This window comes from Clytia hemisphaerica, unplaced genomic scaffold (genome assembly GCF_902728285.1).
Source record: "Clytia hemisphaerica strain Z4C2 unplaced genomic scaffold, Clytia hemisphaerica genome assembly, whole genome shotgun sequence".
Taxonomy (NCBI): Eukaryota; Metazoa; Cnidaria; class Hydrozoa; order Leptothecata; family Clytiidae; genus Clytia; species Clytia hemisphaerica.
In genome coordinates, this window is record NW_027103562.1 from 1,782,946 (window position 1) to 1,804,892 (window position 21,947).

The 21,947-nt window shown below is 37.0% G+C and overlaps 1 protein-coding gene and 1 long non-coding RNA gene across 2 annotated transcripts in view; one reads left to right on the plus strand and one right to left on the minus strand.

Moving 5' to 3' along the window:
- Positions 1-349: 349 nt before the first annotated feature.
- LOC136800800 (eukaryotic translation initiation factor 4 gamma-like) lies at positions 350-6,482 on the plus strand. The gene is made up of 7 exons (XM_067057457.1): positions 350-356; positions 637-1,422; positions 2,079-2,243; positions 2,897-3,061; positions 3,821-3,873; positions 5,448-5,607; positions 6,244-6,482. Exons 1-7 carry the CDS (start codon positions 350-352, stop codon positions 6,480-6,482), a joined length of 1,575 nt encoding a protein of 524 aa, XP_066913558.1.
- A 690-nt stretch (positions 6,483-7,172) lies between these two features.
- The window catches only part of LOC136800699 (uncharacterized), a 164,801-nt gene continuing 150,026 nt past the window's right edge, over positions 7,173-21,947 (minus strand). Inside the window, exon 2 of the long non-coding RNA XR_010845747.1 lies at positions 7,173-7,226. This is a non-coding gene — a long non-coding RNA (uncharacterized lncRNA). The remainder of the gene's footprint in view (positions 7,227-21,947) is intronic.

The window sequence follows — 21,947 nt, forward strand, 5'->3', positions numbered from 1 at the left end:
ATTTTCACAAAAACATTTTCTCGCCTCAATAATTGAATTTTTATCCATAAAAATCACTATTTATAAGCATGCATCAATGTTCTTAGCCAAATTACTCAATTTTTCGATGAGATGGACAGGAAAATTACCCTCCAGACAATTACCCTCCAGACAATTAAATTTATGGTGATCAAATAACTCAATTTTAGCCTTAATGTTCTTATAAAAAAAACTTATCTTTGGAATTTCCTGAATTTTTTTAAGATATCTTGAAGTTTTGTGAAGGAAAGATAATTTTTGGTCATACATGTTTGTTTACAGTTTGTGGTTGTATGATGCAGACAATTTTCTCCTGTAAATGAGAACCGAAATGAGAGGTTCGAGTAAAAAGTGGCTTTTGGAAAAATCGTACTATTAACAGCATCCTTTCATACACTTTCATACAGCATTCTTAAAACTACATTTGCAACAAGAGGAATAGTAAAAAGAATAACTGTAACGATCAAAATTGTCTCGAAGGTAATTGTTTGGGAAATTTTTTTTTTTTGTTGGGGGGTGGTAATTCTCTGGGGGCAATTGTCCTAAAATCTAATCGGGCTAGAGTTTCAATCTATTTATCAGGTTTTTATACTGCTTTGTTTTCTTTATATTCTATAGAATACCAACAACAGCAACACGAATATTCGAACAATCGATCACCACAAAACCACCAATCAGCTTCACCCTACAATAGTCATCACCATAGTAACCATCATACTCACCATAGCAACCATAATGACCCTCATCACAAACAAGTACCAAGCAAAAACCAACCCACCAGTGGAGCACCACATAATCACGCACAAAGCGTAGTGGTCGACCCCAACATCCCTCCACCGTTGAAGTCCTATTCTTCAGTAGCAGCGCGTAATAAACCAAGCGGTGGAATGCCCCCTCTACCAGGACAACAGCCTCAAGGAGTACAAATTACCAATAATATTGGACAACAGCCGCCTGTCAACAATGGGCGGCCGCCTATGAAAGCAGGTCCTCCCGCCCAAGCAGTGGAACCTCAAGATATAAGTAAAGCTCTACCTGTCAAACAAGAACAATTACATAATGCAAAACAACAATATATCGCACAATCTAAACAGGCTGTTGCTAAAAGTAACAGTACCCCTCCCGTTAATAAGCCACCTGTCAACCAAATGCCTATGTCAACTGGTACCCATCAAGACGCCCCTAAGGCACCCACACAAGGCCCTCCCGGCTTGTCGTTAGCTGCTGGATCCGCCCCGACGCCCACCTCAAACGCCCCGAAAGCTTCGTATAGTAGTCGACTAAGCACGACGAACAAGACGGCGGCGGTTGAACACACGCGCATGGAGCAGATGCCAAGCACGACGCCAAGAGGACAGGGCGAAGTCATCAAGTTCGGAAAAATCAATAAGATTAATGAGGATGGTATGGCTTTTTTTTGTCCGTAACTTTTTAACAACTCTTTTTGTGAATCAGAGCAGGTCCGATGCAGTACTATTACAGGTTTAGCGTAAAGTTTTCCCAGAAATAAACGGATTTATGCCAAGAAAGGATTTCAAAAGGGAAAGAATTCTCGTAAAAAACGCTAATTTCATACCTTCGCACCTCGAAGATAAGTTTTGTCAGAGTACTGTGTTAACAAGGATCGCAAGATTGACAGTTTAAAATGGTGCCAGATCATTTTTGTCCATAATCGAAGATATAGTCGATATTTTACAGCAATATATGAACTCTAACGCGGCGTTGGAAGTGGTATAGGTTCGTGGGGTTGGCGCTTTTAGACGTCTCAGCCATCGTTCCAGCCATTGGGCCATTCCATTTTATCTCCATACAGGAGGGGGGGGGGTGGACAAACATTTCCAGGGGGTAACCTGAGAAGAATTTCCAGGGGGGGTCTAAAGGAGTGTTTTTTTTTCCAGGGGGTAAATATAGTTATTCTAAAATTTGGACAAGACAAGTTTTATTTCGTCCACTGTCACTTTAAAGTATAAAATAAAACTTTTCCGAGGGTTATTTTGCAAATTTGCTATTTTCCAGCGGGTATCCTCACATTTCCAAGAATTTATTCTTGACTTTAAAAGGTTCGTCCAGGTACGCCCCGAAAGCTTCGTATAGTAGTCGACTAAGCACGACGAACAAGACGGCGGCGGTTGAACACACGCGCATGGAGCAGATGCCAAGCACGACGCCAAGAGGACAGGGCGAAGTCATCAAGTTCGGAAAAATCAATAAGATTAATGAGGATGGTATGGCTTTTTTTGTCCGTAACTTTTTAACAACTCTTTTGTGAATCAGAGCAGGTCCGATGCAGTACTATTACAGGTTTAGCGTAAAGTTTTCCCAGAAATAAACGGATTTATGCCAAGAAAGGATTTCAAAAGAGAAAGAATTCTCGTAAAAAACGCTAATTTCATACCTTCGCACCTCGAAGATAAGTTTTGTCAGAGTACTGTGTTAACAAGGATCGCAAGATTAACAGTTTAAAATGGTGCCAGATCATTTTTGTCCATAATCGAAGATATAGTCGATATTTTACAGCAATATATGAACTCTAACGCGGCGTTGGAAGTGGTATAGGTTCGTGGGGTTGGCGCTTTTAGACGTCTCAGCCATCGTTCCAGCCATTGGGCCATTCCATTTTATCTCCATACAGGAGGGGGGGGTGGACAAACATTTCCAGGGGGTAACCTGAGAAGAATTTCCAGGGGGGGTCTAAAGGAGTGTTTTTTTTTCCAGGGGGTAAATATAGTTATTCTAAAATTTGGACAAGACAAGTTTTATTTCGTCCACTGTCACTTTAAAGTATAAAATAAAACTTTTCCGAGGGTTATTTTGCAAATTTTGCTATTTTCCAGCGGGTATCCTCACATTTCCAAGAATTTATTCTTGACTTTAAAAGGTTCGTCCAGGTACGCCCCGAAAGCTTCGTATAGTAGTCGACTAAGCACGACGAACAAGACGGCGGCGGTTGAACACACGCGCATGGAGCAGATGCCAAGCACGACGCCAAGAGGACAGGGCGAAGTCATCAAGTTCGGAAAAATCAATAAGATTAATGAGGATGGTATGGCTTTTTTTTGTCCGTAACTTTTTAACAACTCTTTTTGTGAATCAGAGCAGGTCCGATGCAGTACTATTACAGGTTTAGCGTAAAGTTTTCCCAGAAATAAACGGATTTATGCCAAGAAAGGATTTCAAAAGAGAAAGAATTCTCGTAAAAAACGCTATTTTCATACCTTCGCACCTCGAAGATAAGTTTTGTCAGAGTACTGTGTTAACAAGGATCGCAAGATTGACAGTTTAAAATGGTGCCAGATCATTTTTGTCCATAATCGAAGATATAGTCGATATTTTACAGCAATATATGAACTCTAACGCGGCGTAGGAAGTGGTATAGGTTCGTGGGGTTGGCGCTTTTAGACGTCTCAGCCATCGTTCCAGCCATTGGGCCATTCCATTTTATCTCCATACAGGGGGGGGGGGGTGGACAAACATTTCCAGGGGGTAACCCGAGAAGAATTTCCAGGGGGGGTCTAAAGGAGTGTTTTTTTTCCAGGGGGTAAATATAGTTATTCTAAAATTTGGACAAGACAAGTTTTATTTCGTCCACTGTCACTTTAAAGTATAAAATAAAACTTTTCCGAGGGTTATTTTGCAAATTTTGCTATTTTCCAGCGGGTATCCTCACATTTCCAAGAATTTATTCTTGACTTTAAAAGGTTCGTCCACCCCCCCCCCCTACCCTGTATCAATTTTTAAATGGAACAGCCCATTGGTGTCGTTGATTTTTTCTGAAGATGATCCTTCTTTTCTTTACTTGCAGGTCGAAAAGAACCAGATCTTAACAAATTTAAAGATTTTTCACACTCCTTCAAAGTAAGTAATGCATGAATGCTTCTGCACGCTTTTTTTTTATAAGAATATGTTTTATAAGAATATCAGGGTGCTAAATTTACCAAATCGTAAGAATACCCTGAGAATACCCTCTAGGGTGAATTTCACAGAATTTGATAAGAATACAATCATTTTGTATTTGGTTGACAGAAAAAGCTGCTTCCTTTGTTAGACTTGAATTTGAACTTTGAGGCAGAAATGTAATTTTAGCTCCAAATGTTCATTCAAAAGCCCCAAAACTCTCAAATTGATCATTTCTCATGTTTGTAAAAAGTCAAGTCTAAAAAAGTAAGAATACGTTAAGAATACTTGACCCTCATTCAAATTACACAATTCTTATTAAAAGAAAGCGCGCATTTTACCGATGGTTTGTTTGTATGTCAAAATTTGGAGATTTATTTGGGAACAGTTGAGTAGAGTGTCCACTTTTTATGTTCTTTTTGCCATATTGCAAATAAAACATTGGTTTTTAATTACAGGCATATGTCTAGATTTATTTTTTTGCGATAAACAAATTTGCGATGAACTGAAACCCAGCCTTAGGTTAAGCGAGTAGTGATTTCCCTAGACTATAGTCTATTTCTGACTGAACTGTGGTGCTTTTTGATGACTCTGATAGCGCTGAGTCCAGTGAAGTAGACTAGAGGACTTCGCCATCTTGATTTTGTTCACTTTCGTTTTCAAAAATTATATGAAAACATCAAAGCAATAAAATTTTTTCTGAAAATCCATTACAGTTTATGAAATTATAATAAAAACAAGAAAATACCTCCAAAATTTGAAAAAAATTGGTCTATCGGTCATGGTTTTCTGTTTGTTTTTCTTCAAAAAGGGACTGTATCTAGTGGTACGGATTTGCTACCACCTCAAGCAAAGCCAAAAATTGGAGCCTGCCAAATTACATCGGGCCACTTATCAGCGCCATCCAGTCTATCAAAAAGCTTTAATTGACCCCCGGGTTATGATTTCCCAGCCTTTCTTCAAAAAAAGTAAATAAAGTTGGAAAACTTTCGTTCATGCCAAGGAGATCTGGAGGTATCTACGACAGTTAGTCAGAAAATTGACTTGTCAAAGCTTGGATCAAGTCGGTTCCAACAAGTTACCATAAAAGCTACCCTCAGAAAAACACACAGTTTCTATTGCATCTTTAGCTACCACCCACCCCTTCATTAGTCTGAATATTATTAAAAAGAGAGTTTTTAGAAGCTCCCAAAACTATACGACAAAAATTCAAAATAAATTTCGAATATTCTAATACTTCGACATACCTTATCGCCCCTGTTTACGCTGGCCCTTATTGGTGTTATTTTCTCGTCGCTGGAGAAATAAGGGCCGGCGTAAGGGGCTGGATTTAAATTAAAGACGACCTAAAAAGGACAGAAATTGAGTTTTGATGTAATAAGGGCCGGCGTTGAAGGGGTCGGCGTTAAATTAGGACTGGCGTAAAAAGGACTGGCGTAAAAAGATGTCGATAAGGTAGCTGCTTTCAACCAGTAAAATCCAGGTCTTCGGTATCGGGGGAATTGATATCTCACAAAATTTTCTTATAATTTTAGCTTGAATCAAAAACAAAAAAGACTGAAGTGAAGACAGACACGACCGCTTCCACAACACATGTGGCTGTTGCAACCCCATCTTCCACGACCAAAGACAGTAAGGCGGTCGTCGAAGAAACAATCATGAAATCTGTTGCAAATGTTGCTTTATCTGCACCAGGTATATAGTACCTATATAGTATAGGCGCAATTACCCCTCTCTTCTGTAAATCTACAACGGTCTACCCAGAATTTCTAATGTTTTAACAAGTAGGATGCTTGTTTTTGCAGGACATTGTTTTCATTCAAAACATGAAGTAATCTCAGATCTTTTACTTTGGTGTCCTGTCGGTCCTAAACGATCGAGGAAACGAACGTTTCTCGACACTCTAAAGCGGGAAACAGGCCTGGAAACGCTAGAGCTCGGAACAGTAATGGCTGATCGTGAACTTTGGAGAGAGGGTTATTGTTTGTTTCTGACCTAGGTCCTCTCGGACCTAGATCGAAGGATGATGATGATGATGATATAGTCCCTACCCCCATTGATGTCATTTCTACAGCGGAGTGTATTTTTTAAGTCTTTTCAATAATTAATATTGAACTATTTCATTCGGTACCAATGACATAATTTGTATTAAATAATTCATATTTTGTATAGAATTCTGAGTCTGATACGGACTAGTACAATAGTCGTTGAGAAAGACTCATTTTAAGTAAAATACAAAACAAACTCAAAAGTAATGATGGTGCATGGTCCGTTTTCCTCAAAAAGTGTTGATTTAAAATTTCAACCTTTTTTTTCTGTCTATGTTTACAGTTCCTGAAACTGTTCTTTTATCTAAACCCAACACCAAAGACGTCTCCGCAAGACCTTCCATCACAACCACGATTTCTACAACAACTACTACAACCTCTGCAACACGAGTCGCGACATCTGCAACCGACACTAAGAACGTCTCAACAACAACCCCGACAGTTTCAACGACAACTACGACATCTGTCGTCTCTAGTGTTGTCAGTACCGTCACAGCCTCCTCTACGACACCTTCCAAGTAAGTAAAACTAATCAGAGAGGAGTATATTTGATTCTAGAATACTAGAATAAGAGTAATTTATTAACTCTTTCGGAGGCAATTTTTCGAGGGGGGGGGCGAATTTCTTAGAATCAATGATATTTTTAAAGATATATTTCTATTTCTTCTTTCTTTTTGGCCATGTCCGTCCGTCCGTCCGTTCGTTCGTTCGTTCGTCTGTTGCCAGCTTTTTTCAGGATTGGCTCATTAGTTTTTTTTGATTTTTGGCATAAAGATGCAAAATGGCAATGCCCAAAATGTGACGGAGCCCGATTTTCGAAAAAAAACATTTCCGGCGGTAAATACCGGAAATATGCCGGAAAAACTGTTTTTTTGGCATTTTCACGAGATTTTATCATTAGTTTTTTCTGATTTTTTGCTCAAAGATGCGTATTAACAATGCCCAAAACATGGCCGAGTCCAATTTTTGAGAAAGAATTTTTTCGGTCGAAAATGCCGGAAATATGCCGGAAATCGCCGTTTTTCTGGATTTTCATTGGATTTTTTTCTTATAATTGGTTGTTTTTTCATTCAAAAACATTATTAATAGCAATGCCCACCATCAAGCATGTTTCAATTTTCAAAAAAATTGATTTTTGAAGCCGGAACTATTCAAAAATCGCCGGAACAACCTATTTTCGCCGGAAAGACAGTATTTCTTGAATTTCTCAAGCTGTACTTTATATTTTTTTATGAAATTTTGCACACTGATGCAAGATGACAATACCTAAAATGTGACGGAGCCCGATTTTCGAAAAACATTTTTTTCCGGCTGAAAATGCCGGAAATATGCCGGTAAAACCAGTTTTTTGACATTTTCTCGAATTTTCATCCTTAGTTTTTTCTGATTTTTTGCAGAAAGATGCGTATTCGCAATGCTCAAAACATGACCGAGTTTGCTTTTTGCGAAAAAGTCTTTTCCGGCTGAAAATGCCGGAAATATGCCGGTCATCGCCGTTTTTGCAGATTTTCATTTGGCTTTTTCCTTATTTCTTTATTTTTTCACACAAAAACATTATTGATAACAAATCCCACCATTAAGCATGATTCAATTGTCAATAAAACTGATTTTTGCAACCGGAACTTTATATTTCTATTTTCCCTACTCCCCTTCCCTCTTCCCCCATCAACAATCAATGATAAGATTTAATATGTTATGCATTTTTGCAAAACGCTATATCGTCTGACTGATTGTTTTCATTTTTCTCCTTATTGCCTTATTATCTAGCGTTCATCATCAGGTAGGTCCATTCAGCATGTTGCTTGTTAAAGTAGAAATGATGGGAACCGAACATTTTTTTGCGATCCGCCTTATATAATATGACTGAAGCCACAACCTTGCCGATACACAGGACATTCCGGTGCAGTTTGTCAGGTGCGCAAATATATGGACAAATCACTGGACAAAAGTCCGGTGTAGTGTCTGGTGTACTTTGTTTCCGAGAGAAAAATGTACCGTCCACTGCTCCAACTTGGGACTATCTTACGCAACATGGGACGGCCATTCCACCACAATTTCACCGAACCTCCAAAGTCATTTGCATTGAGTTTAATGAACCGCGTATTAAAAAATACACAATTTCTCTTTCGCACCAAATAAGCTTTTAAATCGAAATATGAAAAAAATCCGTAGTGGAACACGCGCGAATGTGATCTATTTGTTATAGACAGGCAGCTGAGGTCACAAAAAAATTGGACAGGGTGCGAACAATCCCAAACCACTTTTAATTGAAAATATACAACCTAAATATCTAGAAACCATCAACGGGAATACTTGTTATCTCATCGGGCGGTTAGGCGGCGGGCATTCTCTAATTCTTCCTTCGGCGTCCGGTCATTTTAAATGAAAACAAAAGTTAAAAAGGGCGCGCTATCAGTGAAAGTTATCGTGACATGTTATGACAGAAAGTATGATTGATAAACTTGGTGGAATTATCAAAACAAATTTGTTGTCGAAAAGAGATTTAACAGTAAGTGAAAATACAGGCCAGATATCAACAAGTCCCATGTTGCGTACACTCGTCCCAAGTTGGAGCAGTTGACGGTACTAGACAGTCCGGTGTAGTCCGGTGTGCACTTTTGAAAATTTAATGAAGAAAACACCAGACAAAAAATAACGCCGGAATGTCCGGTGTATCGGCAGGGTCGTCTGAAGCCAAACACGTCCAAGTCCAAAAAAACACGATTGCATCTAGTCTTTATCAAATCTAGACAGTAGCTGTATGTACTTTTGTATACTTTATCAAATTCCAATAACATTATAACACCATCAATCCCCCCTCTAGAGGCAAACAAGAAAAATATGTTTTTATTGCAAAAAAAAGCAACAATAAAAAGTATCAGAAAATTCAGCATAAACAAAAACTTGAGCAAACGGATTCAAACCTTTATAAGTACTAGTTATCGCATGACTTCGAGTGCAATACGAGAAATATTTTACGAGTTCCGAGATTTTTCTACGCTGAGTATCAGAGGTTAAGTTTTCAAAGAATATATTAACCTCTGAAGACCAATAATAGAAATTTTATCGCGCATGTGTCAGTCTAATCACTGTAGAAAGAATCAAAGATGAAGAGCAATTATTACCTTATTAATGTCTAGCAGACTGTATCAGTATGCAGTTTACTATTTACGAATTCCCCAGAAACCTCTAAGTGTAATCGAAGTGAGTTTCTTTCGAAAGAAACCTTTTACATAATCCCCAAATGTATAATAGTAATTACTAAACTATTAATTATGGAAATGTCACTTTTAATTGAATCGAAATAATAGACAGACTTTATCTTATGATTCTCTATCACTGACTTTTTTTAAAAAGCATTGATGATATTTTTTTGTTGTGTTTTCAACGACGGGAATAAAAATATCAACTTTGAACTTCATCCAAGATCTTGGATGGTCGTCATGGTTACTTTTGTCTTCGTTGATTGCGCGATGAATAGAATCTCGATTCGTCGGCACAGCGTCAATATATGATTTTGACCTGTGCTTTTCACGGTAAGATTTTTCCGTAATATTTTTCCGAGCCTTTAGGCGAGGAAAAATATCGGTAAAATCTCGGAACGAGTAAAATATCGAGTATTGCACGAGAAGTCATGTGATAACTAATTTATTGTCGACTCAAAAAAATTGTCCTGATATAAATTTCTTTTTGTTTTAAAGCTTAATTTCGCCTTGCTTCTTTCTTCTGTGTAGTTTCGAATGTTTTTATTCGAAAATCTAATTCGAACGTTAGATTCGAACAATAAAACATTCGATATCTTCCCGCCGAAAATATTCACACAAAAACAAAACATGGAAGCATTTTCGATCATTTTCGATCCAGAAGTTTTGTTTTGAATTTGAAGAGTTGCAGATTTTTCAGAGATGTATTTGAAAGTTTCTAGATTGATAATTCAGAATGCAGATGGTGTACGATATTGTTTCGATAGAGAAGAAACCCTTCATCATTGGATTAATCAGATTGGTCTTATTGATAACATTCAGTCTTTTTCTATGTTTTTTGTTTCGATACATGGAAAAGAATAGCAGAGGAAAGGAGTTCCATGATGGAAATGTATGCTTGTAATAATGATTGAAGAACAACATTTTTTCAAGAGCAAAACAATTTGCATATTTTCTTGATTATATCGGCAAGCTTTAAATGTTTCGAATTTTAGAAGGAAGATGTAATGATTGTTGAGTTGAAAATTCAAAGACGTACCTCGTCGAGAACGAGAATTAGGAGAAAACTTTTATAAAAATCACTCGTCATTTGGTTTAATACAAGACATTTCACTTCCCTTGCTATGTTATGAGAAATCTTATTGGCAAACATTCAAGAATCTCAAGTTTTTTTGTATGCATTGATTAAAAAACTGTTTAGTTATCGACGAATTTTATAGCAAAAGCTGAAAATATTTGGGTGGTCTCAAGTAGTTTTATAATTTCTTAGTTCGTCAGATTTGATTTTAGTGTTATTTATGGAAGAACTCCAAAGTAAAGTTAATCTGAAAATATATTTGTTGCGTTTTTTCCTTTGACTCCCAAGTTAGTTTCTCCGAAAGTCAGTTCTTTTCGGCTGTTTTGTTTTGATTTTTCTCCCGCCGCTTACCCAGTCCCCCAAAAGTCAACGCGGTCATATTTCCATACTAGAGAAATATGAAATATCGCAAATATCTCGATGCTCTCGACCAATCAAAACGCTGATATTTTTTTGGGTCGGCAATAAGATGTAGAAAAAGAATCCCCTTGATGAAATTTGCCAAGTTAAAAAAATAAATGACAGAAATTGAAGCTTGCAACAGATTCACACTGGAAATACTTTGGAACAACACTTTATTACGCACGAGCGAGCGCAGCGAGCGAGTGCGTCCCTTTTTTCAACGGCGGGCGGGCGTGCGAAAAAAAACCGAAATTAACCCGAAAATCAATACTATGCGTGTTGCATTTTTCAAATCTTCCACTTTTTTGCAACTTTTCGAACGATTCGAACGTTCTACGGACAAACTCACTAAATTAACTTTACATTTACGAATCTGTTTTTAACTATGGTAAGTCCAACCAAGTATAGGAAATCGGGAAATAGGCGGGAAAGTCACTAATCGGCAAATTGGGTTTCCCCCCGACAACAAGAAAGTAAACAAAACATTTTTGTCAACAAAACCAAAAACCTGGAAACTTTTGATTGTTGACGACATTGATTGGTTTGTTGGGTTTGACTTGCTTTGACTAGAAGATTTGCTTTAAAATTATCAACAACATTAAAAGTACTCCTGTTTTCTATCCTGGTGTTTTTTCTATCTAACAAACTGGCAAATGTCAAGGCAGAATATTCAAAATGGCTAGCTCCAGCATCACTTTTTTGTTGATTAGAGAATTGGTTGTGACTTGCCTGCTTGCATTACAGCTGTCAAAACAGTTATACAGAACAGATATATCTAGGAACTATGATGGTTCAGTTTTGTACCTCATTCTTCAAATTTTGAAACTGTAGCTACCTGTTCACTGATTGCTTTGTTTGAGCCATAGAGGTAATAAAAAATAGATGGAGTAACAACTTTTCTGTAATAGCCAGAGAAGTCATAAAACTCTTTAGAAATTTCTTTCAAATCGGCCTCCTTTGATTACCAATCCTTGATAGCAAAAATCAGTCAAGATATAGATTATAAGAACTAAAGTAAAGTTATTCTGTCCAACGAAACCTCATATTTTTAGGTAAAATGCGATTTTTTTTCGAGTAATAATTTCTTTATAATTTTAAAAGAAGTTTTTATTTTATCGGAAAACTTTCGAGAGGTAAACTTCTTCAAATTTTGCGAATTCTTTGTTGTTTGTGGAAGGTTCTTTGCTATAAATATCTTTAGATCTAAAATAGCAGCTGCCTCAAAATTTTGATAGAATATAGTTGAAAGATTGGCATTAGTAAATATGTAAAAATTGACAAAAATTGCCGAGGATTCCCTGAGCAGCGAACATTTTAAATTCGATGTTCTGTGCTTATTCTTGCAAGGTTTTCTTATGTTTTATCAACAAAACTGTCCATCACACAATGAACAAATAAAAAATGTAGCGTGATTTTATTCAAATTCTCTTCGACTCAAGTATTCCCATGAGCGAAAGCAAAAATTAATGGCTTTTTCCCAAAGCAACAAAGCAACAGTTTGCTATCAACGATACAATACAATAGAATAGTAGGAGTGGTATCTCCATCTATATTTTTATTACCTCCATGTTTGAGCGAAGACTGGAAGATTTGATTTTCCTAAATTCACGATTCTTCTGCAAATGGCATGGGAACAGTCACAGCTGGTAAAGACTAGAAATATCAGCTTACTCAAGTGGATGGAAGAAACAAGGGAACAACGGCTTGATGATCAAGTACGATATATTAATCACGTAATACGTGTGTGCAGGTGTGAGTGCTGTATATGCATAGCGTACATTCATCATATGCTTGATAAGTTTATATGTTATGATATATCTGGATATGATTATTATTGATATTTGACGGACGGTAACTGACAGCTGGACGGACGACAACTGACAGCCTGATGGACCATGAAATTGCATCAAATGGGATTTGTTTGCTTCAATATAAACTTGTTAAATGGATAATTCTTGGATCTCTTTCTTCTCTAAAATCTGTATATTACCGTCTAACTTGGGACGATTGGTCAAAACATGGGACTGTTGACAATCTGGCCTGCACTCCACCAAGTTTATCAATCTTACTTTCTGTCATAACATGTCACGATAACTTTCACTGATAACGCGCCCTTTTTAACTTTTTTGTTTTCATTCAAAATGACTGGACGCTGATTGGAGAATTAGAGAACGCCCGTCGCCTAACCGCTTATCGCCTGATGGGATTAACCAATAACAAGCGTGTAACTTGCCGCCCGTGCAAGTGACGTCAAACGCTGTCGTTTTGCCACTAATTTGTTCTTCTTCGTTCCAGACACTGGCATGTATTCCACTACGGATTTTCTTCATATTTTGATTTAAAAGCCTACTTGGTGCGAAAAAGAAATCGTGTATTTTTTGATACGCCGTTCATTAACTGAAATCAAATTATTTTGGAGGTTTGGTGAAATGGTGGCCGAATTGCCGTCCCATGTTTTGTCAGATAGTCCCAAGTTAGAGCAGTTGACGGTATAAATGATTGTGTTGTGCCAGAAAAAACTCTTCATTGGGCTTGGGTGATTTTTCCAGGGACCAGGGGTATTAAGTGATGGGTATGTCCAAGCCAAAAATTGAAAATTGACCCTGTGAGAGACAGAATTTTGCAATTACCTGACACACCCAATTTACCTTTAAAGTAACAACCATCCCAGTTCTTGAAAAAATTGCAAAAAACAGTCATACCCAGGCCCAGGGGTCGATTTGTCCAGAGGTAAAATTATGGATTATTTCAACAAAAGAAATAGATTTATATATTTTATAATCTTTGACTTTTCTGGGTTTTTGAACTTATGAATTTTTTTAGGATATATGGAATTTATGGAAATTTCTAGGACTTGCTAGATTTTAGATTAAGTTATGTCAATAAATTTTGAGAAATTTTAGGACTCTTGGGGATTTTTCGGATTTTTCTAAGACCTTTTGGTTTTACAGTTTCGTTTATTTAAACCGGTAATTTTTTTGTTGAGACCTTGCTGTTCTCATTTTTTATCTCATTTTTATTTCTATGATTCCTATGAGTTTCAATAAGATAATAAATCAATAAATACTTTATTTGATTACAATTTTATTGTTTATCACATGCTTGAGTTACTCATATTTTCTTCCAAAACTCTTAGTTGAGCCTAGGATGTTTTTATTTTTTCTATACCAAAGAATCGTTATGATGTTCTTATTTTAGATCGAAATTTTAAGATACTTGAGGCTATCTTTGTCCCATTAATTGTATTTATTGAATTTTTATAATAAAAAAGCATACAATTTTTGCTTATTTCACCTCAATTGTTATTTTTTTGTAAGAACTGTGTTTAAAGTTGTTTTTATACCCTGGCCATTTGAGCCTCGACTCTCATAAAATCGTTCTTATAAAGAAATATGTCATTCTATCTTGTATTCCATCAGGATTAATTAAGTCTCAGAGTAAACATTCTGACATTTGGTGTAGTTAACACGTTTCCTTTCCATTAAAATTCACCAACATTAACATTTGATGATTTTATAACGAATCAGCCGGTGGAGCTGGGGGGGGGGTCAGTGTATTATATAGCAGTATGTAATTTGAGGTTGGTCGGTGCTTTCAGGAAAATGTTCAGTGTTTTACTACACAGATATTATATAATTTGAATGATTTTTGAAAATAGATTCTAGAGCAATATGTAGAAAAGATTTCCTTAAAAATTCAAAAAGCAGTTTATTTTAAAAATAGAATATCAACTTTCTAAAAATTTTTTGATTTTCAAAAACTTTGTTTTTTAAGCATTTTCAAAAATACGGTTACTTCGTGAAAGAGGCTCAATGTTCCAAAATCAAGTTTTTGTTCACCAGAGCAAGGATACTTTAAAAGCTAAAGAAAAACTTTAGCTTTCAAAGTATCCTTGACCAGAGTTTTTATATGCTTAAAATGCATCTGTAGAAATCTATCTTGCTCTCGTGACAATCATGCAAATCACCAAAAGTGGTTGATACATCATGCAAATATAACAAAAATAGCCCAAATCACGCACCATGCCTCGAATTATTTCCCGCGATCACGCATCACGCAAACGGCTGGGTTCCCTTAGTTTTAATTTTACCGTACGTACCCCTAGTAATCGAAAGCGCCAAAAATCGCAAAATTGTGGTATAGCCACTTTTTTGGAATTTCAGCGCTTTTGATAAGGAAGCGTTTGGATTGTTATGTGTAAGTACGGTAGATAACACCCAACTAACCCTTTATTAAACAAGTTGACAAAAATTGGGCTAGTTTCGGTCCTTTTCTGTTGTAAATGGGAAAATTTCGCCGGGAATGAGAAATAAGCTTCCTACGGTACTGTTTAAAAAACCTTTCGCTTGCGAACACGAGACTTTCGTTTCGTGCGTAACCCCTTTTACAATTGATCGACTTATCGCTTGAGCCGCCATCTTGAAACACCACATTATGATCTGTAAAAACAACACACGCTAAAAGTACCCAAAATGTTAACCCGATCGGATGAAAGTTTAGAAATCAAAGTGAGATCGGGAAATCGGTTTTTTTTTGACGTCTTATGATGATGATGATGATGATGATGATGATGATGATGATGATGATGATGATGGAAGAAAATTTTACCTATTTGAATGCTCAGCTTAGGCTGACCAATAAGTTGGTAGGAATAAGAGTTGGTATATCATATATAGAGACTTTCGTAATTAAATATATTCAAATTGAGGCATTTTGGGTCCGATGACGTCATGAAAACGAAAGCGAAAGTGGTCAGGGGAAGAGTGTGAAAATTAGCGTTTTTTTAAAGAAGTCGTTGCAGTGCAAATCTTTCGCAAATTTAAAAACCCACTTTCCCGTGGAAATAATTGACGTTTTTAGGTTTTTTGGGACCCTTGGGGCATAAGCTACCCGTTGACCGCAAAAATTTCAAAATTCGCGAATTGACCGTTGACAACATTAGGGGTAAAGGGACCCAATGACGTCACAGATTTGGGAAAAAATTCAAAATGCGATATCTCGAGTTTGAAAAGGAGTTGGGAGGTCGGCGACCCCTCTTTGGATCTAGAATTTTATGGAGAATAAGATGGCAGAGGTTACGAGGCTTGAGTGTAACTTTTAAATTTGGCTGAATTTTTAGGCGTTTTCAGTCGATAACGTCATCAAAGCAGGAAAAATGCGATATCTCGAGATTGGATAGGGGTTGGGAGGTCGTTGACCCCTCATTGGATCGGAAATTTAATGGAGAACAAGTTGGGAGGGGTAAGAGTAGGTGTATAGAGACTTTCGAAATTAAATATATTCAAAATGAGGCATTTTGGGTTTGATGACGTCATCAAAAACTGAAAAATCCAATATCTGGAGTTTGAGAAGGATTTAAACAATGATTGACCCCTCAATTGGATCAGAAATCATCGAGAGAATCATTTGCATGAATGATTAATTCATTTAAGTGAAGAAAAAAATTTATTACCCTTTTGATGGCGTCATTTAGGACCCAAATAACGTCATAAAACATTAAATTTGCAATATTTTTAGTTTTCAACCATTTAAAGTGGTAATTTTTCGTTGTTTGGGCTTACCAACCAGATATTTTTACCCTCCCCACCATCCAAAGGGCTTAAGATGCGTTCAGCTTATCTATACCTCGGCGGGTGCGACGCCGGGTGACGGCTAGTCTATATACTAAAAGTCTAATGTGAGTGAGCCGTGGGGGGGCCATTATGGATTTTTGGGATTGGGGTTCGAGAGTTACGTGACCGATTGTTTGGATGGGTGTGGGTGATGGCGTTTTTTTAAAGAAGTCGTTGCAGTGTCAATCTTTCGCAAATTTAAAAACCCACTTTCCCGTGGAAATAATTGACGTTTTTGGGTTTTTTGGGACCCTTGGGGCATAAGCTACCCGTTGACCGCAAAAATTTCAAAATTCGCGAATTGACCGTTGATAACATTAGGGGTAAAGAGACCCAATGACGTCACAGATTTGGGAAAAACTTCAAAATGCAATATCTCGAGTTTGAAAAGGAGTTGGGAGGTCGGTGACCCCTCATTGGATCGAGAATTTTATGGAGAATAAGATGGGAGGGTTTATATGGCTTGAGTGTGACTTTAAAATTTGGCTGAATTTTTAGGCGTTTTCAGTTGATGACGTCATCAAAACAGGAAAAATGCGATATCTCGAGATTGGATAGGAGCTGGGAAGTCGTTGACCCCTCATTTGATCGGAAATTTAATGGATAATAAGTTGGGAGGGGTAATAGTTGGTATATAGAAACTTTCAAAAATAAATATATTTAAATTGAGGCTTTTTGGCGGGTCCGATGACGTCATCAAAACCTTAAAAATACAATATCTCGAGTTTGAAAAGGATTTCAGTAATGATTGACCCCTCATTGGATCGGAAATCATCGAGACAATCTTTTCAGTCAATGAAGAAATACTTTCAGTGAAGTGAAAAGTTTATTATCCTTTCGATGACGTCACTTAGGTCCCAAATGACGTCACCAAACATAAAATATGCGATTTTTCAAGCTTCGATTATTGATAAGTGGTAATTTTTCGTTTTTTCGGCTTAGAATTCAAGCTTATTACCCTTTCCCACCATCCAAAGGGCTTTTGATTTGTTCAACAACACTTTACTCGGCGGGTGCGACGCCGGGTGACGGCTAGTCTATATACTAAAAGTCTAATGTGAGTGAGCCGTGAGGGGGCCATTATGGATTTTTGAGATGGGGGTTCGAGAGTTACGTGACCGATTTTTTGGTTGGATGGATGGGTGGTTGAAAACGAAAGCGAAAGTGGTCAAGGGAAGAGTGTGAAAATTAGCGTTTTTTTAAAGAAGTCGTTGCAGTGCAAATCTTTCGCAAATTTAAAAACCCACTTTCCCGTGGAAATAATTGACGTTTTTGGGTTTTTTGGGAACCTTGGGCCACAAGGTACCCGTTGACCGCAAAAATTTCAAAATTTGCGATTTGACCGTTTACACATATTTGGGAAAAACTTCAAAATGCGATATCTCGAATTTGAAAAGGAGTTGGGAGGTCGGTGACCCCTCATTGGATCGAGAATTCTATGGCGAATAAGTTGGGAGGGGTTATAAGGCTTTAAAATGACTTTGAAATTCGGCTAAATTTTTGGGCGTTTTCAGTTGATGACGTCATAAAAACAGGGAAAATGGGATATCTCGAGATTGGATAGGAGTTAAGAAATGGCTGACCCCTCATTGGATCGGAAATTCTATTCTATTCTATGGGGAACAAGATGGGAGAGGTAAGAGTAGGTATATAGGATCTTTCGAAAATGAATTTATTCAAATTGAGGCATTTTGGGTCCGATGACGTCATCAAAACCTGAAAAATTCAATATCTGGAGTTTGAGAAGGCTTTAAGCAATAATTGACCCCTCATTGAATCGGAAATCGTCTAGAGAATCTTTTGGGTAAATGACAAATTGATTTCGGTGAAGTGAAAAATTTATTACCTTTTCGAAAAATGCGATATCTCGAGATTTAAAAGGAGTTAGGAGATGCTTGACCCCTCTTTGGATCGAAAATGCTATGGGGAATAAGATGGAAAGGGTAAGAATGGGTATATAGAAACTTTCGAAAATAAATATATTCAAATTGAGGCATTTTGGGTCCGATGATGTCATCAAAACCTGAAAAAATTCAATATCTGGAGTTTGAGAAGGATTCAAGCAATGATTGACCCCTCATTGGATCGGAAATGAGCGAGAGAATCTTTTGGGTAAATGATTAATTCATTTCAGTGAAGTGAACAATTTATCACCCTTTCGATGACGTCATTTAGGGCCCAATTTAAAGTGGTAATTTTTGGTTCTTTTTTGGGCTTACAAATCAGATCTTTTTACCGTCCCCACCATCCAAAGGGCTCATGATACGTTCAGCTTATCTACTCCTCGGCGGGTGCGACGCCGGGTGACGGCTAGTCTATATACTAAAAGTCCAATGTGAGTGAGCCGTGGGGGGGGGCCATTATGGATTTTTTTCCAAGTCTCTTTTTAAATCGAGCTCCGAGCGGGAAAACAGGAGTGTTCTATTTCTAGGCGGAGTACGTTTCTTTTGAGACACGTCACCGGAAAACATGCGTACGGTACTCAATTCTCCTTCCGATCGGGAAACGTCGCCCGGTTCGGAAGCGTATTTATGATCGGACCATACTGCTTTCTAACAGTCAAAATAAAGATGGCGGCAAAAATAAACAAGTGGTTGCTACTGCACTTTCGCTGTTTTTCTTTGGTTTTTATGCTTTAATGAGTTGAATTGGATCATGATTTTTGTTTGATTGTTACAAGAAATGGTCGATGATGAAGTTTTATTATTATTCTTTCCTGGATTTGATGCTTCGTTTGGTTTGGCATGAGAGATGCAATCTCTTGTATTCTTGAAAAACAGGACATTCTATCAACTTTCACAACAAACTTATCTCAATTTTGGCCGTATATTTACACAAATTCTAACAAGGACGCAATATTTGTGGATAAATCTGACCATGCTAGGTATATTTGAAAAATTAAATACTTGCAACATCAAAAAAGTTTGAACTCACTTTTTTATGATGGTTGTCAGAGTAGATGCACCAAATAGTTGTGGTTGGATAAGAACTGGTTAGCTTTGAAGTAAAAATTTAAACCCGGAGCGGAATTTACTGATTAATGATTGAATTTCCCTTGGTATTTTAAAATGCATTTCAAACGTGGAAAACTTTTGGTTGTGAATTTGGACATTTTTCTTCCACGTGCGTTTTAAAACGTGGAAATTGTTGCTATGAATTTGGATATTTTCTTCCACGTGCGTTTAAAACGTGGAAAACTTTTGGTTGTGAATTTAGACATTTTCTTCCACGTGCGTTTAAAAATTGGAAAACTTTCACTTATGTCGTAAACTTGACATTTTCTTCCACATGCATTTAAAACGTGGAAAACTTTTGGTTGTGAATTTAGACATTTTTTTACGTGCGTTTAAAACGTGGAAATTTTTGCTGTTAATTTGGTCGTATTTTCTTCCACGTGCATTTTAAACGTGAAAAACCCAAGAGCAGCCACCGACTAGGAAGTATGAAATATCTGTTCTTGAGGTCCCTTCCTCCTGGAAAAACTATCTGTTCTGTATCCTGGGCTCTCCTGGATTATATCATCTGTTCTGGGAAAAAATGGGACTCCTGGAAAATGTATATCTGTTCTCTTAGAAATATTTATGCTCCTGGAAAAATATAACAGCTATTCTCTAAGAAAGTTAAAATACTCCTAGAAAATGAAACCTTTTATGAAAATCATGAAGCTCCCTGGAAAGAAATCTGGTATCTGGTTTTTCACAATTTAGCTCCTGGATTTTTTGAACAGATTGTCCGCTGGAAAATTGTTTGTGTTTTTCCTTAAAATGTGCTCCTGGATTTTAAGAACAGATGTCTGGATTTTACCTGGGTGTTTTGAGGAAAGTCTCTCCTAGATTTATCCATAAAATTTACTCTCCTGGAAAAAAAGAACAGATATTTCAAAAAGATCTGCCGGCGGCTGCTCTTGTTTGGTGCACATAGAATACACTTCCAAGCGCTCTCGTATCAGCTTTTTTTCAGCTTACTCAAACACACAATCATAGATATTATAGATTACGTCAATATGTCGAATCGGGCTACAATTCAGAGTGTTTTTCATATAAGCTGTATAGATTACGTCAATATGTCGAATCGGACTAACTAAAACAATTTGTCATTTGATTGGGAGCTTCCAGGGTGTTTTTCTTATAAGCTGTTTCAACTTTATGCATGTGTGCTCTCTCCGACGATGACGGTTAGCTCCTGATTTTACGATAGATCCTGAATTCGTTCAGCAGGAGGCAAATTTCGTTGATCAGGGTCGGATACAGGAGGTAGGCTATATTATTCATGGAGAGTAATTAGTTTCCATATAAGGTAATACGATAATAAAGTGCACTCTCCTCCATTGGTTATAACCTCCCTCTGTATGTTGATGATTTGTTTCTGTGTCTTGTCTTGCCCTTCCATCCCTTTTTTGAAATTCTGATTACGTCAGCAGAAACTAGTAAAAAAAGAAAGATCCTTTTTTTTGCTGACGTAATCAGAATTTCGAAAAACTTTTTTTACAATACATTTCGACGCCGATTGTAGAAGGAGAGGAGAAGTAGACTAGCGCTCTCGATGTATTTACACCACTATTGGGCTTTTCCAGAAAAAAACCGTATACCCCCTGTTGAGGAGGTCCATCCCTGTGGCTGGAAATGCTGTAACCCCCTGGAATTCCAGGCAATTTCAGGTTTAAACCCCTCTGGAATTCGGAATTTTAGTAGGATTTGAAAAGCTACCCCTATGGAATTCCAGTTATTTTTGACATATTTTTGTATCTCCCTAGTGAATTCCGACACATATCAAACCTTACCCCCTTGGAACGGAAATGAACCTCCTCAACAGGGAGTATACGGTTTTTTTCTGGAAAAGCCCATTGTAAGGTGCTAACCATTGAGGTACCAGTTAAAAAAAAACTCCGATCAAAGATTTCGCATGGCCGGGATTGAGAAACTATCCAGGGTATACTAAGGTCAGTGGTTAAACTATCGGCACCCTATACCAAGTAATAATGAAGGAGTCTCGCACTAACCTCGTCTCCGTGTATCCCAGGCTTTATTTACGTTTCCGATAAACTTAAAAAGAAATCGACAATAAATGCCACAGTACGATAACATGCAATCATTAATAGACAAAAGAAAGATTTATATGTTTTTTTATAAGAACATCAAGTTTTTTTTAAGCTTTCAGATGTTCTTAACTTTTTGAGTTTTAAGCCTAAAAATGTTCTTAACTCGTTCTTATTTTCACCATTTTTTGAGTATTTTTGTCCATTTTCTTAAGAACATCAAAGCCTTTTGTTCTTATATAGTTTGTTCTTATAAAAAACGTGTATGAAATGAGATTACCTATCAAAGGAAAGAATAGACTTTTTTTAAATAGGTTTATAAAGTCAGGTATTAAAGTTACCGTCAATTAAAATGAATAAAAAAGGAATGAGTAATTAAAAAACGTTTTTTTTAAACCAAAACTATTTAGTAAGCAGTAAAATAAAAAAAAAATAAAAAGTTCTGATGAGTCAACACTCATAAAATGTTTAGTAGATAAAAATAAGAGGGTCGTTTTCTTGCTAATTTTGTTTGATTGTTGTTTTTTCAATTTCGACTTCAAATTTGAATTTGACATGGCTTCTACTCGCTACAGGGATTACACAATCAGGGGCACAAGGTACGTAAATAATAAATTGAAAGTTAATGAAAAACAAAATTAAATATTTCTTCCCTTT

Bases quoted from the DNA above. Each gene is read 5' to 3' on its own strand.
- LOC136800800 (XM_067057457.1), top strand. The intron at 3,874-5,447 runs GTAAGTAATGCA...TTATAATTTTAG, and splicing joins ATTTTTCACACTCCTTCAAA to CTTGAATCAAAAACAAAAAA. The intron at 5,608-6,243 runs GTATATAGTACC...CTATGTTTACAG, and splicing joins TGTTGCTTTATCTGCACCAG to TTCCTGAAACTGTTCTTTTA.